Raw genomic sequence first — 20,880 nt, 5'->3', positions numbered from 1 at the left:
TCGCACACGTGCACATTCACACGCCGCCATGCATACGCCGCAAGCAAGCACGCGCACGCACACGTGCAATAACACGCAGATGCAGGCATGCACATACACCACGAACGCTCACATGCATGCAAGCATATGCAAATATGGAGGCACTAGCATGCGCACACACTCTCCTCTCGCACGCACACACATGCACAGTCTCTCTCTCCCTCGCGCATACACACGCTATTTCTCCCTCGCACACACGCACACACTTTCTGTCTGCCCCGCACAAAACGCACTCTCCCTCACACGCAGGTACTCTCTCTCCATCCTTTATACGCACGCACGCGCACACACACACACACACACTATACGCACGCACAGGCATCCATGCGCACACAAACACGCACACATTTGCTCGCAGTCGTGCATGCTGAAATTCTAAAACACGTTGGCACGCGTACACGTTCACACGCGGCCACGCATGCACCGCAAGCGCGCGCACACACGCCGCGAACGCTCACACACGCATACACGCACTCGCCCGCATGCAAATGCAAATACGGAGGCACACGCCCGCGCAGTCATACACAGAGCGCACAGGCGCATACAACCATACCCAGGCGCGCTGAAGACATGCACACGCATAGCCACTCTATACCATCTTCGGCTGCTTCTCAAAAACCTGCGCGTGCTAACAGGATGCATAACACTCCCTCTACCGTTACCTTGGCCACGTGGCCGCATTTCGATGGGGGTGAAATGTGACAATAACCGTGTACTTAGATTTAGGTACACGTTAAAGAACCCCAGGTGGTCCAAATCTCCGGAGTCCCCCACTACGGCGTGTCTCATAATCGGAAAGTGGTTTTGGAATGTAAAACCCCATAATTGAATTACCATTACCTTCTCAATGCCAACAGTAATAAACCGCTTTATAGTTTAAATTTGGTGCTTCTTCAAGTCATTGTGCCCTCTGGCGGGAAGGCGCAAAACGATGTCCTCCTGTAGTGGGACATCACCGCCCCTGTCTGACCTGTTTCAACTGCTTTAACGCACCACCAATGTTCTGACTAAGTGCCAAAATACATATTTTGTTGAAGGGGCTACCCACTTGTTGTAGTCAGTTGAAACTTTTTGATCCTCAGCTGATATTCTGAAAGATTATTTTCAAAAAAAATTTTCCCATTGAGTTACACTTGTGCGTTGCTGTGAAGTTCCGAAGGAGAATGTCCAGAATTCCTGGACATGGGCGAAGCACACACTGTTCGCAGAACCCATCAGTTCACTGCAACTTCGAATTGAAACCATAAAGCATTTTTTTACAGTGTCCATTGGAATGCCTAAAGCATTCTCGAGATAATACAGCGCAGCTTAGGTTACTTAGAAAATGAAAATTCAAGCACCTTTTGCCTCACCATGTCTCGATCCAGCGTTGTTTTATTATACAAACGGAGAACTATTCGCTTAGTCGGTGCATAAAAGAGAAACTCGTAAACCTTCATAAAGAAAACACCACAAGCCCTACATAGTTCCCTTGATTTTTGACCTCCCACCGGGGAATTACGATAGCTTCAATATATCCCATACTACTAATGATTGACGCTTCGACTTTCAGGCTGCAGCCATACGGTTAAAAAGGCATATTTCACTAAAAAGTTTGGGCCGAGCAGCCTGTGTCAGTTCACCAAAAAGATTCGTCATGTATATATCTCAAGCAACAACCACCAGTAAATTCCTCATGTGAGTTGAACGTCTAGCACGGAAAAGGAAATATATATTGGTACACGCCCTTTCGTATTCTGCAAATAGCTGTAAGCCTTCATTAGCTTTACTTAAGATTATCGCCACTTAAAATAAACACGTGAAGAACCGCCTAAATTAAAGAAGCATTCAAAGAAGCAAGTGGTGCTTGTAGAATTCAAACTGCAGTGTTAGTTAAGTCCTCGTGTTACTGCCGAGCGTTTCTGTGAAGAAATGCAAAAATTCTATATTACACCATGAACTACTCGTCCTGAGCAAACTTCTTTTTGCGGATGAAAATCAAGGTGACTGTTGTAGAAGTCATATATTGCCAGTGTTTGTGACATACTCGTTGCACCACGGCAGGTATGATATAACTAGATTTTTATATGCTATGTTCTTGCGGTTGTAGATCCACGCATGAAAAACCCGCAATGGGCTGGTCTGCGCTACTTCGGTTGGCACCGTAGCGTTGCCTTTGAGAGCTGCATTGCCGTCTAAGGTATGCGCCCTTTGAATAAATTTTCGTGAATAAAGACGTCATAAAAATATATTTGAAACGACCGCCATAAGTATACAACCAGAGAGAACGAGGGCGAACCAACGAAAATACTGCACAAAGTGCCCGGACAGCGCCCGAACTCTAGCAGACGACAGGAGTGACTCTGTGCCCTGACGTCACGCGAGCGGCACTCGCAGCGCCCCTGTAGTTCGTTATCAGGGCTAATAGGCCTATATCCGTGTAACTGTCTGTCATTACCATGCTGCTGGAGCCGCCACTTTCGCAGCATCACTAGATACGCGTAGTGCACTAATACATGCGTAGCACCAGAGTTCTCTGTAGCGATTGACGCAGAAAAACACAACATGGCGCGTACTACACGTGCACTGCGCTCAGTAGCTCATCACTTACGATCGCGAACGGTCCAACAAAAGAAAGCACTGAATCATACCAAAATCTCGGCCAGTGCGATGTTCTCGATTGATATTCCCGTCCAGGCCTTGACCCCGGGCACCGAAGAGCTGTACTCTGCTGCAGACGATTTACCATGCCAGGCAGTGATATTACAGGCGGGAGTCATGGCGAGTTCTGTGAGGCGTAGACTCTTTTTAGTACCATGCGCAAGCCACTTGAAGTCATCGTTGGACAGCAGTAGTCCCTTTACGTTGACTGTGACAAGTTTGAGGTTGGAGGCCAACGCTCTCACCAGTTCCGTCTGCACATCACGATCCTCTTTTCTCGGATGGGTTGTAACGTAATCAATGTCTATGCTTACACCAGTAAGCGCGGAAGGAGCTCTTATGCATGCCGCCAAGGCGGAGAACACACTGCGATTGAAACAATCGAAGTTAACCCGCAGCGACGTTACGTGAGAGCAGCCACCGACCGCTTCAAGAGCCGAGATAACTCCCGGCAAACCTAACTCGCCATTGCACTTGAAATGGCCCACTCTGATGGTTACGCTGCTGATTTGCGGGCATTGCTGCAGCCATCTTGTGTTGCGCATGCAAGGCCACTTGATGACCACTCGGTCGCTCAGTCCTCGCTCCTGGATGGTGGCGCAGACCCTGTCCGGCCGGTCGATTCCAGGCAAGGAGAGAACGACAACCGACTTCACAGCGTCCGTTTCCGCAACTACTCCGAAGAAGGCATGGCACTCGGCTTCACCGAAGCCCCGAAGGTCGATGAAGAGCTTGCTGAGCGGTAGGTTCGGTCTCCGTAGGGCTGCGAGCCAGGGCTCCATGCATTGAGCGGCTTTCCGATCTGGAAACTGGACAGGACGTCTCCTGTATGCGGCAAGGCATTCGCACGACGTCGACGGTAACCTCAGGCTGCGCAGTGTTGCGCTCCGAGAGACCACTTCGGCGAAGAGGCTCACCGTACTCACGCTGGCAAACACATATAGAAAACATGTATTAGCTTAACAACATTTGAACTCAAGGGGGAAAGAAAACGAGCAAAATCATTAAAAAGTGGGACTACTTTAAAAAATCACATTACAAACTCAAATTGGCGTTCCCTAACGCGAAGAAGAATCGCAGCCAACGTCATACACAAAGGGCGTTCAAAGCATCCACCCTGCTTTAGGTCTGCGAACTCGTCTGTTACAGCAAGTGCCGATTGACAGTGACCACTGGATCTACAAGCCCTTCACACAGGACATATTGGTCATACTAGCCTAGCAGCGAGTCATAGCGCGTTATTAACCGTGTACTGCCCAACGAGTGTTCGAAAAGAAAAGTTATATAAATTTCTACATTTTCGTTCATTTTCATGAGCAGCACACTTTAAAAAAAGAAAGGGTGATTCAACGTGTAATTAAGTCGATGAAAGACGATGTTTTATGGGTGAGTTGGGACTGAGGAAAAAGGTAGGAACCGCAAGATTTATTTTTCAACGTCGCACTGGAGCGACAATAATTTATGCGACGTCAACTAGAATTTGAATCGCATGGCGAACTTTTGCCAATAGTTATTATCATTATCGTCACCATCGCAATCGCATCCCCAGTGGCACTTAGATTTACACTGGATTACTTTTGGGATGGGCCTGCAGAAGAACTAGCTCACCGAGGAAGACATTGTCCACACACACACAATATATATATATATATAAGGTGCGCCGGAACCTCCCAAATTAAAAGCTCACTCGAGCGCAACACACACTCTCCTATAGGCTGTGTGTGAAGTGTCCCACTGTAAAATGAAGATTTCCGGCACCAAATTCACAGTGGAGCAAACGATTAATGCGATACACTAGATAGTACAAAGTTAAAGTGTAGCGACCATCGGTCGCTTCGCTGTGCCTCACCGTAGGGGTGAGCACCCCTTGCTCTTTCTTGGAACCGAGGTGGCTGCCTGACTGGGATGCCAGCACTGCCACTTAAACCTACTTTTACTTTTGCATAAAGACAGTCGACTCTCCGTTCTTAACCTGTCAAACGCGTAATCTTTGCCTCCGCTGACAAGGAAAATCCCGGAGGAGTGTTGCGAAATGTATGAATGCTATAGCGTCGATCCATAATACAATGTCTGCTATACTTACAATTCCGGAGGTGTCACAACGATGTCCACATTCAGTTCCTCCAAAGTGTCCATATTGCAGAACGCATCGACGAGTTCTCTCAATGGCCAGTACCTGTCGAAATAGCGACTCGATTTGAGCGTCAATTTTCTCAGCGCTGAGCCTTCTTTGACAAGGTAGATAGGGAAGAGTGCGGTGAAGGCTTTACCGCGGTAGCCGAACACGCTTTCTGCGACGCGAAGGTCAGTGATTGTTTTGTTTCCAATAAGAAAATGTATCACCGAACTCGCCGCACTAAAGGACATTGAAAGTTCTGCGACGTCGAGGGTCGTCAGGTGATGCCAGTCTACATCAAGCAATGTCCCAAACAAACTTGTCTCTATTTCCCATTCCTTCTCATAATCATGAAGCCTGAAAGCTAGACTCTCGATATGCGAGAATGACTTCATCACTGCGCACATGAAAGCTGTGTCGTCAGCTCCAATGAACCTGCCGCAGACGGCAACGCTTTTTAATGCGCGATTACGTTTCACTGCTGAAAGCAGCGAACGGCGATGCTTCCAGCTCATGTCCAATTCAATGGCTGTGATGCAGCGATGCTCGGCCAGCAGCCATTCAACAAGTTCCAAAGGCTTTGAGCTGCGCACGTCTTCGTCCGAGTTGTACAGGAGCAGCCCGCAAGTGCTTGCCTGGACGACGGCAATAAGGGCATCGCCCCTGTTCTTTCCTAGCCTCTCTTCCTTAAGCTCGAGGCAAGCGCCTAGAAGAATTCGGTTGAGGCCACGGCGATGCTCTAGTAAGTGACAGCTCGCCCCATCCGTCTTTGTGCACGGGATGTTCTGGACATGCACTTCCGTGCTGCCTATGTCAGCTGCGCGTCTGGCGTTGTTGTCATGTTTTACGTGCAGTCCTTTAGACATGCCCGCCGAGTAGTGAAGTACACTGCGGTCACGTGAATTTATTGCCTTCAGGCGTCTGGCGCAAGACCTGCACATAGAAAAAAATGGGGTACGACAGTGTCAACTTTTTTCTATATCTTTTCAAACAGCCTCACCAACACATTCCGAAGTACCAAACGTCAATATGCCTTTTTCGGCGCCACAACCCAGGGTATCGCCAGTTCTGGATACCGCCGTAACGACACCTACGTTGAGCGGCTGGGGCTAATGCCCCTTGAAAGACCATGCCGCTGCCTTTCAGTTATCCCATACATTGCACCGCAGACTCCTTGTCGCCATCTTTACTTCGAAATTACTCGACGCATTGCTGCTATACTACTCAAGTCATTCTTTCAACTCATGTTTTTTTTTTTAGTCTTTTGTGTTACGCGCGCACTGACCGCCTGATCGGCTCTTCTAATACCACAAAAAGATGCCGCCAACGACACCCCTGAATGCTCCCTAACCTATCGCTTCCCAAATGCCCTCCCATGCCCCCTTCTTTCTTTTGTTCTCTTGTTCTTTCTCTCTCTTCTTTTCTGTCTTTGTGTCCCCTCGTTTTTTTTCGACTTTTCTTTCTTTTATTTTCTCCCCGCCTTCCCACTCTCCCGCTCTTGTCCCCTCGTCTTGGGAACGAAGCTCACAGACGTGAGGCGACAGCGCTCATTACCTTTGAAGTATCTCCCTTTATAACCAACCACCTCCGACAACACCCGCACGTGACGTCACTGCACTAACCCTTTGAAAGTAACATGCCGAGGATGACGAGGCCGCCTTTGACGAACATAGGTCCTCCTATCGTTGGCCAGCATTTCTGAGGCACCTTATCTCTGTTTACAAAAATTATACCACAGAGAACAAATAAGTGCTTCGGAGAAAAAACTGTGAGCGCTCTTCAGTCAAGGCATTTCCCTTCATTGGAGAGGTAGGTGGCTTGCGAAGACAAGCTTATAATGACATCAATTCGGTCTTATATTAGTAAATGAAAGACGAAAATCACTAGGAATACAGTCAACTAAGAATACATTTTTCACAGTTTCGCCGAGTGAGACCAGACTGCTGCGTGTTATACAACGAAGACTTTAGAAAGCGTGCGTTACTACAGTGAAAGCTCATTAATTCGAACTTCAATAATTCGAATTTATGGATAATTCGAACTGTACGATTTGGTCCGGCCAAGCTCCACAGAAGTCTATGTATAAAAAAGTCCGTTAATTCGAACACGAGAAGGTTCCCTCACAGATAATTCGAGCTACGCTCGCCTGGCACACGGCCGGAGAAACGCGCCTACTGCCTACCCACAAGGCTGTATTGCCTCCAAAACGGAGAGAACGGCGAGAGAAGGCGAAATCGGAAAAAAATCTAACCGACGCGGTGTCAACCAGAAGGCAGCGGCGGCCGCCGCCTCTACGTTCTACGTAACATCCCAGACTTCTTGCCCGTTGCAAATCTCGGAGGTTTTGCAAATCTTGTACAGCTGCTAATGTTGTGCGGAGATGGCACGGAAAGCGCCAAAACACAGCGAATCAAGTACGTCACAGCTGCGCTTGCAATCAAGAACCAATGAATCAGGGCCTTCGCCACCTTCACATGTTCAGCGTCTGTCTCGGCAGTCTTCATCGGTTGGGCACCTGTTTTCAGTTTAGGAGGTATCGGCCGTCGCGATTCATTGTGATGGTGTTAAGCTTCGGCTAACGTTCGTTTCGGTGGACGTCGGTGGTGTGGCACAGTCTGACCCAGAGCTTCGACTTGAAGATGGCGTGTGCCCGCTGTACACGCCATCACTTTCTGACTCGCCAAATTTCTGACATGCCCTACTGCTTCCAAATCGCAGTGTACTGTTGCTCTCCCTCACTTTCGTTAGTTCGAACTTTCGTTAATTCGAACTGAAGCGACTACCCCTTGCGGTTCGAATTACCGAGCTTTTACTGTATTACTACCTTGGTGCTGACACCATGACCTAAAAAAAAACGAAAGCTGAAAAAGTTGATAATGTAATCTTGGTAGTAAATTGCTAGCACGAAGCAACCGTTTGTCTTGTGATATTTAGGACTGGTTAGGCGCACATTTACAAGGAGGTTGAGTGAGTGGACACACAAGCTCTGCCTAAGCACAGGCGCATGTATTCAATGTTTTTGCTTTCGTTCGGGTCGTTTCCTTCCTTATTTTACGCAATTGCCCTTTCCCACGAAAACTGTCAATGTAATTAGAAACTGTCGATTAGAAACTGTCAATGTACGATACATTCCAGTTATCGCATGAAGTTGGCTGATTCAACCAACATTATTCTGCTACACGACAAAGTCGCGAGGTAGACTGTGCTTTAGTTTGCTACTTCTGCACATAGAAAGCGACATGACTCAATCCAGTTTCCTTGCCGCTGTCCACGCTTCTCCCCTCACAAAGAAAATTATAATAATCTGTCGTTAGTGGATTCCCCTCGCTTTTCATGCCAGAACACGAGGTCGTCGAAAAGGGCAGGGTACTGGCTGTGGCCTCAAAATCATCTTCATATCAAAAGAGAAATTCAACAAGAGGGGACACTCGGCGAAAACTGGCAACAAGAAACACGTCACGCGTAGTGTTAATCCAATGGGCTAGTTGGCGCTAGCATCGGAGAAAAAGAATGTGAAATTAATTTACAGATAACGTTTTATTTTTTTTTAGTTCTTTCCCGCTAAAACTAAAAAGTTTTGCGCATAAATGAACTCAAGCTTCGCGACCTATTCTTGCGTTACCTAGCAACAAGCTAGCGGCACGTCAGGCGCGCCATATATATGAGGAGTCATGCGCACGTGGCACCGAAGCGAGCGAGGACGGCTGCGTATGTGAAGTTCCCCTATTTGGCGACCCGCCTCTTTTGGATGTAGCCTGTGTGTTTTGGGCTCCTGGCGCTTTATTGCTTCCTGCTGAATTTCGACACGGATTCACTGCACTATCGGACTACAGTTAATTTGAGTTAATGACTCGTACTGAGAGATGCGACGCTTAGTTCGAACTTATTTCGGTAGGTATTGGGGACGGTTGCCGCACCCGGTTTTGTGACGCAGTTAGCGAAAAGCAGCTCAACCGTGGCTTCGCGTGTATTGAATGTTATTGGGACAAGTACGTAACGTATTCTCTGAGCCCCAAAGTATTGTAATGAATTTCGCTACTTTTTAGGATACTTCTAAGGTTCTCGCGCCGCGCCTTGCGTTGGGCCACAGTTAGCGAAAAGCAGCTCGGCCCTGGTGAGGCAGTTACTTTGGCGTGTGCTGAACTTTACTGGGACAAGTTTGTGACACTTTCTGTCGCCCTGCAACATAATATACGTACTTTCGGTGCCCACGCTTGTCGAAAAAGCGACGAGCGATTGCCAAGAGTGATAACACGTGAATGTGTTTGTTGCGGCATCCGGCTCCCGCTGCTCAGATTTACGGGAAGTATTCTTATACAAAAAAGAAACTGCCGTGCAACATTCTCTTCATGTTTCTGTCTTCCTTGCTTAACAGTGCGCGGAAAAATTGATACGGGTTCTTTTATTGCTGTCGGTAATCGGGCGCCGAAAACGGTTTTACGTAGCTATTATATATGCCTATCTTTGACCCGTAAGCCGTGTGAAATTTTTTGTTCAATCCGTCCTTCACAACAACAACAAAAGAAAAGTCAGTGCCCTTCCACTCTGTGAAGAAGGATGACCAGCGAATCTGTGTTTGTGGGCCCCTAAATGGCGAACTGCACCTCCGCCGCGGGTCGGCCCGGCACTGCACAATCTTGATTTTTTTCTACACGCGGACACGATAGGGGCGAAAGTAGCCCTTAACAGGGTCGCCATAAAAAAAAAAAAGTGCGGCAGCCTTATTAGTGGCTGCATAATGGATGTGGCATTGCACTGCTAAACTCGAGCTCACTGGCTCAAACCAGGTCGCGGAATTCGATGGCAACGAAATGGAAAAACACTCTTGTACTTGTGTTTAGGCGCACGTTGAAGAACCCTGGGTGGCGAGAACTGAATAGGGTGCCTCATAAGCATATCGCCAGACGTAAGACGCTACAATTTCGTTAATTAAAGAAAAAAAAGAGGAAAAGAAGGTAGCTGCGTCCTTTGGCTTTTTTTTTTTGGCAGCATTTTTTTTTTTTGGCAGCAGCACTTGCGGCTGGTGGAATGCGAGCGTAAACGAATTTCCTTACCTTTGCAGACCATCCAACGTTCACCCAACCATTCACCCAGGCAGCGTCACGTACCCGTCCTGCCTGCACCGCTGGAGCGCGCGTTTGTGACCTGTTCAACGAAGCTGGTCTATCCGTGGCTACTGCGCGTGCGTAACCAACGTCACCTGCGGACCATCGCCTTGTGATAATCTGCTGATAGGACTGGCCTTCAAAAAGTGGTGCTGGCGTCTGTCCGGTTTCATTTGGCAGCAGCACTTGCGGCTGGTGGAATGCGAGCGTAAACGAATTTCCTTACCTTTGCAGACCATCCAACGTTCACCCAACCATTCACCCAGGCAGCGTCACGTACCCGTCCTGCCTGCACCGCTGGAGCACGCGTTTGTGACCTGTTCAACGAAGCTGGTCTATCCGTGGCTACTGCGCGTGCGTAACCAACGTCACCTGCGGACCATCGCCTTGTGATAATCTGCTGATAGGACTGGCCTTCAAAAAGTGGTGCTGGCGTCTGTCCGGTTTCATTTGGCAGCAGCACTTGCGGCTGGTGGAATGCGAGCGTAAACGAATTTCCTTACCTTTGCAGGTTGGTGGTGTTTTTTTTTAATTTTTTTTTATTTTTTTCATTTTTTTGTCGCAACTGCTGCTGCCAGTGTTTTGACCTGTCTAAGAGATACCTTGTATATCTTACAATGCCAACTGTTGCTGAACTAGGTAAGCGTATTCAGCTGCTTGAGGCCTGGTCTGAAGGCAAACTCGAAGAAGTAGTCGATAGACTGGTTGAAAAAACGAAACAGAGGATTTCATCAACTCAGCCTGAAATTCATGCAATGAGGGCCGAAATCAATAGCCTGGTCTCAAGTGTTCAAATGCTGAATTCTCTTGTCGAGAAAGTGAAGTCAGAGAATGAGCGCTTGAGAACTGTTAATGAAACTCTACAAACACAGAATGAAACCTTAACTGCAAAAGTGTCGGAACTTGAGCAGTACTCTAGGTTAAACAACGTTGAATTGAAGAACATCCCGTGTACACAGGGAGAGGACTGCGTGTCAATTATAAAAGCTGTAGGGGCAAAAATTCATTGTCCCATCACGGATAGTGACATTGATGTCGTTCATCGAGTTCCAGGGAAGGTTGGAACAACTGAGAAAAATATCATTGCCCGCTTCTGCTCACGAGCCAAGAAGCAAGATTTCGTCGCTAAGGCACGAAAGGCTAGGCTGAACACAAATGACCTCGGCTTTGGTGGATTGCAAAGTCGCCCTGTTTATGTAAACGACCACCTGACGCTGGAAAATAAAAGGCTGTTCGCTAAAGCGTTGAAGTTAAAGCGAGAACGTGGATGGATGTATCTGTGGACGGATAATTGCCATATCAAGGCGAGAAAGTCGGCTGACAGCCGAGTATTTCGCATCTCAAAGGACGCAGACCTTTCCGTGTTTAGCCAGGCAACCTAATTGGTCTCTGGTAGTCAACTATTGTGGGCTAAACTTCATAACACTTCCACATGTATTACTCGACAAAACGTCTTCAACGTTTTCTTCCAGGCCCGGGTTTATCAGCTATCCACTTTAATGCACGCAGTCTCAGAAAACATTATGACGACATTCATGCTTATCTAGCATCCCTTGGCCACCACTTTTCCTTCATCTGTGTGTCTGAGACGTGGCTATCACGTGACGATAAAAACTTATGCGGTTTACCACAATACTCACCAGAGTACTGTCACCGACAATCAAACCATCATGGTGGTTCTGCTATTTTTGTATCATCTTCTATAAAATATAAACGTCGGAATGACCTCTCCCTCCTAAGTGACAACACTGAATCTGTTTGGATTGAAATTGATGACGAACATACACAAACTGATGCTGAAAAAACCATCTTAGCTTGCATATATCGCTCGCCATCATCGTCAGTCTCAGAGTTCTGCTCTGCACTATACGAAAGCCTAGATAAGATATCCTGCGAAAGAAAAAACGTTGTTATTATGGGAGATATTAACATTAACCTTCTGGATGAATCCAATCAGAACGCGGTTGAATACTCTAATTGCTTTGTGGGCTTTGGTTACGAACAGCTGCTTACAGTACCAACAAGATGTATCGCAGGTGGCTCAAGCACGCTTATTGACCATATTTTATCTAACTACATATCATGTGATGAGTGTGGCGTAATAACACTCGACATTACAGACCACTATCCCATCTTTTGTCGCTTGACTCATGCTTCACCACGCGCTGAGCGTTCTTTCCAAAAGTCCTTGTTTAACAAAGTTCAATTCATAGATTCCATCTCATCTTTTGACTGGTCGACGATAAAATCTGAATCAAACGCTGAGCTAGCTTTTGTACGCTTTTCTTCTGTCATTCAGCAATGTGTCCATGACGCAACCACTTTTGTTCGATGTAACAAGAAGTATCCAGCACCTCACAACCCGTGGCTCACAGATGCTTTGCTAAAGTGCATGCGCAAGAAAGAGAATATGTACAAGAAAATAAACGTTGCCCATTTAACTTCAAATTGCAGAAGCGATATGCTTGCTACAAAAATGTCCTGAACAAATTGTTAAAAGGTGCCAAAAAGAAGTACTATGAAATTAAGATTAATGAAGCTGAAGGTATCGCTAAACAGTGGAAGCTCATAAACTCTTTTTTGAACAGAAACTTAAAAGATTCGCAAATAAGTGAGATTTCAAGCTCTAATGGCACGTATCGAAATCCATCAGACATCGCAAATGAATTTAATAATTTCTTTTCCGATAATAATAAGCCCCTTCCTACCAGTCCTATAACAGCACCCCAGAGACAACCACAATCTTTTTTTTTATATCCTACCATTCCGGACGAAATATATAATGTCATACAACAACTAAAGCTAACAAGTGCCGGTCTTGATGAAATACAGCCAGTTCACCTAAAATATGTTGCCGATATTATTGCTGACCCATTTTCTCATGTAATTAACCTTTTATTTAAATGCGGTGTATTTCCATCTAAACTTAAGAAAGCCAAAATAATACCTGTATTTAAAAAAGGTGATAGAGGGTTGATTTCTAACTATCGCCCTATTGCTATATTATCCGTGTTTAGCAAAATTATAGAGAAATGTTTTGAAAAGCGTCTAACTAAGTATCTAACAAAATTTGACATTCTCTGCACCACGCAGTTTGGTTTTCGTGCAGGTTACTCTACTAATCTTGCACTTCTTTCTTTCACTGATCGAATTAAGCACCACATTGACGAAGGTAAATATGCAGGAGCAGTGTTTATTGACCTCACCAAAGCGTTTGACTCAATTCTCCACAATATCTTAATTACTAAATTAAACGCAATCGGCGTTGTAGGACCGGCGCTGGCTTTTGTTCGCGATTATTTAACTAATAGACAACAGGCTGTTAGTATTTCTAATCATCTTTCTAACTTCAAATTAATTGATAGGGGAGTTCCTCAGGGGTCTATACTAGGCCCATTGCTCTTCACTATCTACATTAATGACTTAACTGTCCATCTTTCGCATTGTGAACCTTATCTCTATGCGGACGACACTACGATTCTAACTGCTGACACCTATATTAATGGCCTAACTTCTAAGCTCAATACCGATTTGGAAAACATTATTCGCTGGTGTCGTTGCAACTCTTTAGAAATTAACCCTAGTAAAACAGTCTTCATGCTATTTCACCCCACTCAAAAGAAAATAATAAATATTCCAACCATAACTATCGATAGTTACCCCATCAAACCTTCTAGTCATTTTCGTTTTTTGGGGGTTGTCCTCGATTCCAACTTAAAGTACACTACCCATATTTCACATCTAAAACAAAAAATTGGATATTGTATCCGGATTCTTATAAAAGCACGTCCATACTTTAGACTACCAACCTTGCTATCTCTTTATCATGCATTTATACACAGTCACTTCACTTACTGCATTGCGACTTGGGGTAACACATATAGCTCTCATCTTGTTCCTTTACAATACGTCCAGAACCAGGCCATCCGCATTATTACTTTCCAGTCACCTCGATGTAGTGCATCTGCTCTTTTGCAAGAGCATCGCATTCTCACAATTCATAAACTATTTCAATTAAACATGGCAATCCTTGTCTATAATTCCCTTCACTCAAGCATTCCCCAAATAATCTTTAACACTGAACAACTTGCTAATCATAATAATACTCGATTTGCATTAGCTAACAACTTCTTATTACCCAAAATCAGAACTAATTTTGGCAAATTCACTTCTTCGTTCACAGCGATGTCTTACTGGAACTGTATTCCAACGGACATAAAGCTGTCTCCCAGTATAGGCAGCTTTAAAAAGCATTTATTCTCATATTTACTTAACTTATGAATGCTATAATGTAATTTCACATGTTCTGTTTGCTTCATAATGCGTAAACCATTATATCTCTTTAACATTTCACATTTCACCATTTCACCAACATTTCGTCATATCTGTCCACTTGTTTCCTTGTGTCAGTTTTTGTTAGAACACTGTCTCATAGGCTACATTTCACTTCCCGTGTTTTGTTTTGTTTTTAATTCAGTACATGATGAAATTTTGTACAGTGTTATGCCATGTTTTCAGTTGATTTGTTTTCTTGCATTAATACATGTTAACAATTCTACGTCTTTGCTGTATTTGCATTAACCTGAATTGTTTTGTTACTTTTATTTGTTCATAAATCTTTGTACTATATGTTTCGGTTCTTTTGCTATCATGTGTAATTATTTGTAGACAACTTTAATACTTTGCTGCGTTTGCTGTAACCTAATTTGTTTTGATCTTTCTAATTAGAACAGGAGGTCCCCCTACAGCCTTGCGCTTTGGGACCTCCTTCTGTATATCTTGTTACTGTGACTTTATTTTCTTGAGTGAATAAAATAAATCTTCTCCTCTCAAAAATAAATCTTCTCCTCCTCTCTAAGGGTGCAAACGAAATAAATTATTCTCGAATTTTATTTCAGAAAAACATGTTGCGCTTATCTTACATTTCATACCTAAATGTACTTTGTCGCCAATTGCCTGGTATTCGTCTATCTTTTAAAGTTTTTTTCCACTGCTTTCACCAGAGCTTCCTTACTTTTTGGTCCTAGTTCATTTATCAGTCTAACGGAAACCTCGTCTGGCTCTGTGGCTGTGCGCTTAGGAATTTTCTCTTCCGCCTTCTTCTAGTTGAAATTTGCCTCTTTCATGCTCTTTTTTTTTCTTCAAATACAACCTCGTCATTGCCTTGGAAAGATTCGGTTGTCAATTTTCGGATGTAATTTATTGCCGCTTCTCCTTCCAGTCTGTTTTCATCTTCCTCTAGGATATGTTGTTGTATTGTTGTTGACTTCCTGCCTAATAATTTCATGGGGTTCCAAAAGCCAAAACTTGGTCTTGTTAAACGCCGACTACACCAAACCAACCAGGACACAAAACTACACGCATTCAACATGCTAATCAGGCCTGTGATAGAATACGCGTCACTGATCTGGAACCCTCATGATACCCATCTTATTAACATGTTGGAATATATACAAAACAAGGCTGCTCGATTCATCCTTTCCCGTTACTCTCGGTATTAAAGTGCAACAGCACTGAAAATATCGCTCCATCTCCCGCCTCTGGTCCTGCGCAGAAAATTCAGCCGTTTATTTTTTTTCCATACTCTCTACCACAGCAACACACCATTTGCAAGTTCACATCTTCTCCCGGCGCCGCACACATCGGCTCGAGTAGATCATATGAAGAAGACTAAACCCATTTTTGCTCGAACAGAACGATACATATACTCACCTTTGGTCCTGGCTATTGAAGAGTGGAATTCACTTCCTTCTAGTATTGCGGCTATCGCTGGAACATCATCATTTCAAACAGCTCTTTGGTCATACTTAGAAAATTCCAATGTGGAATGATGTGCGTTTTTTTTTTTTTTCAATGTGTGCGTGTCGGCCGTAACACTCCGTGAAATGTCAGATGCCATGTTTTGTAACTTCTGAAGGTGCGATTTTTGTTTTGTTTTGTGGGATTTGCTACATGCGCATTTTTTCAGTACCTCTTCCTAGCCATTTCTTCCCCTATTAACTTGTACCTGGCTTCTGAACTTGTTTATTCCTGTCTTCAGCCTTTATATTCTGTGTTGTATATTGTTAAGTTTTCTTTTATGAATCCCCCCTATGTAATGCCTGCATTAGGCCTTAAGGGTGTTGAAATAAATAAAATAAATAAATAAAAATAATTAAAAAATATGCAAGCTGCTCTTAGCGCTATGTTGACGAACAAGTGAAGTGACGGAAAAACAAAATACCAGAAGAATATATCTCTAGGAGGAATGACAAGCGGTTTCATAGCATACACCCTATCAGAAAAATTTAATGAAATGGGGCGTGTAAAAATACTTAGCCGTGGTAGACGCATCAGAAAACGCATCGCGTGTGTCACGAGCACAGCGCACGCGAATTGCGTGGACGAAATGCTGTTTGAAATTGTGCCGCTTTTGCAACCACGTGGAAGGGCAGGCTGAAACAAAAGGAGCATGTGCAGTCAATGCACCCTGCGCATTTTTCTTTAAACAGTTTTAAGAATGAATTAATGGTGTCGTAGGGAACCGTCGAAGCAAGAAGTGCATTCCATTCCCTATTGGTTCGGGAAAATATCTATTTTTAAACGCTTCAGTTTTGCAGTAGTGATCTTCTTGCTGCTTACTGCGGCTAGGCCGAGTGGATCTACGAGTGAGAGGCTCAGTATACGTGTCCTAGTCTGTGCCTAGTTTTCCGTGATTAAGAAGATAGGCGGACTTTAATCGTTCGCTGTATTAGTTAAAATAAATTATGGGGTTTTACGTGCCAAAACCACTTTCTGATTATGAGGCACGCCGTAGTGGAGGACTCGGGAAATTTCGACCACCTGGGGTTCTTTAACGTGCACCTAAATCTAAGCACATGGGTGTTTTCGCATTTCGCCCCCATCGAAATGTGGCCGCCGTGGCCGGGATTCAATCCCGCGATCTCGTGCTCAGCAGCCCAACACCATAGCCACTGAGCAACCATGTGCGCGGCGGGTTAACGTTCGCTGTATAGTCGGTTTTGTATAGGGTAACTAATTCTGCTGTCGGGAGCATCGCACTTGGTGACGCATACCGGCTAAATGAATACAAATCCTTATCACCTTTCTTTGAATTCTTTCTCTCCATTTTTTTACGTTAACATCGCTACGTGGATCCCAGACGACGGACCTATACTCGGCTACCGGGCGGACGAAAGCTTTGTAAGCGTGTAGCTCTGTCTCCCGGGGTGAAGTTCCCAAGCAACATTGCAAGTGTAACCAAGGTTTTGCGCGGCTTTCTTTTCTATCGGTCCAAACTGATCACTACGCACGAGTGTTTGTAGCTTGTCAGAATGTCTAAAATTTAAACACTGATTGGTTTATACTGAATAAATACTTTTTGTTTAACGGGTGTCATCTCTGCGTCACGGTGATGATAACAGTTCTTCGCGTTCATTCTTCGTTTACCCCGCGCTGCACGCCGACTGCGCTGTCGTGAACTAGATTAAATACTAGAAGGTTTTTCACAGTGGCACGTACTAAAGTCCCTTCATAATTGTAATGTATCGACAGCCTTTGATCCAGCCGACGACGCCAGTGATAGGCTGATCGGTGACATGTGACCTTGCTCCGCCCCTTTGTCGCCATGAAAGTTTCTGCGCGCCGGGCGAAGTGCGCGCGTTTCGTCTGTTGTGCTATGCACATTGCTGCAATAATTTCGTTCCGGGAGTGCCGAAACGCCTTGTTGCTGTGCGGTTCGGTGCCGAAACCGGACGAAGGATGGAAAGAAGTTATTTTGCATCCCGCGCGGCAACCAGAACCTAACCAGTAGAGAAGTATGGTTGCAGAGAATTTAACGGAAGGACATTGAACCGTCGCTAACTGCACGACTATGTGAGTCAAGTAACGTAGAGCGATACGAAGGTGCGATAGAAAGTATACACATGCGTGTGTCGAGCTGTGATAGTATTTCACTCGCGCGCATGAATGTTCACGGCCGAAGTTTGTGGAGGTTATTGATTTTAGTGCATTATGAGCCCGTTGACTTAGCAAGTGCAGTATGACCTAGTATGCAAGTAAATATTGGGGCAGAAACGCATTAACTCATTAACGCATTAGGCCAATCCGGATCGAAAATTTGCACTGTGTAGGTTGCTTATGTACTCTGTAAACAGTAACTGACTGGTCGCTTTATCCCTATTATTATGCATTATAAACAGCATTTGGTTGTTTCCCCCTGGTTTCCTCGATAAAATATGCGGGGCACGGTGTTTATATCTATTCGACGTATGATACAATGTTCCAAGTGACGAGCGAGATATGTTTATTTTGTGTGGGTTCATTACAGCCTTTGTAGAATGTTACTCGTTGAAGCGTTACAGGGTGTTATACTGCCGTTAATCTAGGTGTTTCCTAGATTCCCATAACGACGCATAAGATACGAACCTGAAATTCCGTGATAATAGGGCAATTTTGAGTGCAATGCGCCGCAGATAATTACTAAACCCACGTTTTTTCACGTATTTGAGTGAACGTGAAATTTACATAATTTCATCCCAAGATGGGACTTGAGACTCCATATAAAAAGCGAGTGAAGGTAGGAGAATGCATGCCTCTGCGCCTTTAAATTTACCCATCATAATTATACAGTAATTAAATATCCGTTTATTGTAGTCAGTCATACTACGTATCTTCATCAAATACACTGCATCACCCGCTCGCATTACATGCACAGGTTATAATTATTGGGCACAAGTATTACAATAAGGGAAGAAATAATCTTTCGCGATTACTCCCGAAACGCCTCGCATCAAACGTTCCGTGAAAGACGGTAGTGCGTTCATGAAAGCGGTCGCGTGAAACATTACATTTCACTCAGAAGTGAAATTAGTGTACTTTAAGAAAGCAGAATGTTCGATCTCCTCAATGCTTAATGTCCATTGTCCGCCACGGCGGCCGCATTCCGATGGGGGCGAAATGCGAAAACACCCGTGTGCTTAGATTTAGGTGCACGTTAAAGAACCCCAGGTGGTCGAAATTTCCGGAGTCCCTCACTACGGCGTGTCTCATAATCAGAAAGTGGTTTTGGCACGTAAAACCCCATAATTTAATTTAATGTCCATTGTGCATTGTCCTTGCACGCACTGCACAGTAATGGCAAATATAAGTCGCGTTCTCAAACCTGTACGCCGTGATTGAAGGGGATATTACGAAATTCGTAGTTTGTCCCTCCGGAGTCCTGCGTGAGCTAAACGCAGCACCTTGTTTATATCTGGGGAAAATTAGGGGCATGCTATGTGTAAGGCGTAGGCAATGTTCCAAATGGGTCGGTTAAATGCGCATATTGCAGTAGAATACGTATGCAAGTGGTCCGTAGTGTTACGGTTGGCGTGTAACACTCCAGGTAAAAAGGATGCTCAAAGACCCTGCTCAACCGAAACGGCGCATGGATTCCTAATTTGCAATGGTTGTCACGAGTAGTTGCCGGTCTGGCTGGCACCCCGCAGTGGTTACAGGCCCCTTTGTGTGTGTGCGACCAAGGGAAGAACCCTGTTCACAAACTGTGCGACTCTAGGAGAGACCCTTTCCGCGGACTGTCCGACTCTAGGGAAGGCCCTTTCCGCGAACCACCCTCCCCTAGAAAAAAGGAACAGCCGCCTGCGATTCCTGACCCGTGGGTTGCCGCCAGCGGAGGCAAGCAGGTGCAACGTCGCCTAGGAAAGTGGGAGCAGCCGCCAAGCACCGAAGCGACTCAGTGTATGTGACGTGGCGTTGACGTGAGCAAGATCCCGCCTACAATTTTAGTGGGCCTATTCAAGGGGCCCTGCAATGTACTTTTTCATTTCATTCATTCTTTTCTCCTTATATCCTTCACCAACCACTGAATAAACAGTGCAAGTTTCGCCCTAGAAATCGTCTCGTCCCTGCCTGGTCACCATGGTCTACCGGACGCCTGCAGCCTGCCGACAATGCCACGCTACCCAGTAGAAACGTCGGTCGAGCTTCGATATTCGAACCGCGCCTGTCCTGTGTGTTTCCTTCTTTGTCCTTTGTTGTTTGCGCGGTTACATGATGCATTCCAATATCGACCACCAACTAGCCCGCCTACCCCTGCTAAAAAGAGCTTCGAGAAACAGGCATCGCAACAATAGCGTTATTAGTCTGTTTTACCAGTTGTGTATGACTTAGACGGCTGCTCTGGCACAATTACAATTGAGGTCAAATTTTGCGAACATGAGGCGAACAATACGCCAAGATTATGTGCGATGGTAAATATGTTTTGAACAAATACAGCGTTAAAAAATGTAAGCAAGTGTTAGAAAGTACCACGCTACTGCTATTAGCTAAGTTTCCTAATGTCCCAGAACTCTGCGTTTCAGATATTTTATTCTTCGAAGGAATAGGCAGCATTTTAAGTGCAATGTGCCGAGCAGTTTTAGCCTTTCCGGTTTCTTTAGAAGTGATACGAATAATTATTGAACCATCACCATTCCACCAACCATCACCATCATTGAACCATTTTTTCTTCTTACTTTTCGATGCGTGGTGTATGAGTTTCGCCTGGGGTCTCCAATGAGTCAAAGGAGGCAGCTCGTTATGTTCGATGATGTAAGGACAAGTTAATGGGTGATGTGTAGGTGAAATTCAAAATAAATGGGTAATTGGGGCTTTGGTACTAAATCAGGTATGCAAGCAATCCAGAGTATTTGAGCGTGTCTAACGAGCGCAGAAGAATTGAGCCCACTGCCCCGGCTGGCCTATATATAAACGTCGCCACGGCTAAATTTAGCGAAAATTGGTGGTGCGCTACAGAAACTCTCTGTGTGAAGTTAAATGCTGTTGGATCAAACACGGTTTTTGTAAAAAAATCTTATGCACGTGTTAGAGCGTGCGATATTGTCGCTGTCAGCTATACTTCCCAGTGTCCCCATATAGCTGTAGTTTACAACAGGTTTATATATTTTGTTGTAAGAGGAAGGGGAACATGATAACTGCATTGCGCCACAAAATTCTGCAAGT

At 45.0% G+C, this 20,880-nt stretch overlaps 1 protein-coding gene across 3 annotated transcripts in view; it reads right to left on the bottom strand.

Annotated features, from left to right (window-relative positions):
* Positions 1 to 20,880, bottom strand: part of LOC135909108 (uncharacterized) — a 100,031-nt gene that overhangs the window by 19,540 nt on the left and 59,611 nt on the right. Inside the window, exons 1-3 of one of the 3 annotated variants that reach the window (XM_065440939.1) lie at positions 9,850 to 10,402; positions 4,763 to 5,728; positions 2,670 to 3,606 (exon numbers count right to left, since the gene is read on the bottom strand). In XM_065440939.1, coding sequence (XP_065297011.1) covers positions 2,670 to 3,606; positions 4,763 to 5,661 — 1,836 coding nt within the window. In that variant the 5' untranslated portion in view covers positions 5,662 to 5,728; positions 9,850 to 10,402. Of the gene's footprint in view, positions 1 to 2,669; positions 3,607 to 4,762; positions 5,729 to 9,849; positions 10,403 to 20,880 lie in introns of those variants that run through there. The other 2 variants (XM_065440940.1, XM_065440938.1) reach the window with 2 other exon arrangements.

The sequence above is a fragment of the Dermacentor albipictus genome, unplaced genomic scaffold (assembly GCF_038994185.2).
Source record: "Dermacentor albipictus isolate Rhodes 1998 colony unplaced genomic scaffold, USDA_Dalb.pri_finalv2 scaffold_24, whole genome shotgun sequence".
In the NCBI taxonomy this organism is placed as follows: domain Eukaryota; kingdom Metazoa; phylum Arthropoda; class Arachnida; order Ixodida; family Ixodidae; genus Dermacentor; species Dermacentor albipictus.
The sequence above is the reverse complement of the archived record's forward strand: the minus strand, read 5'-3'. Positions and strand labels throughout refer to the sequence as shown.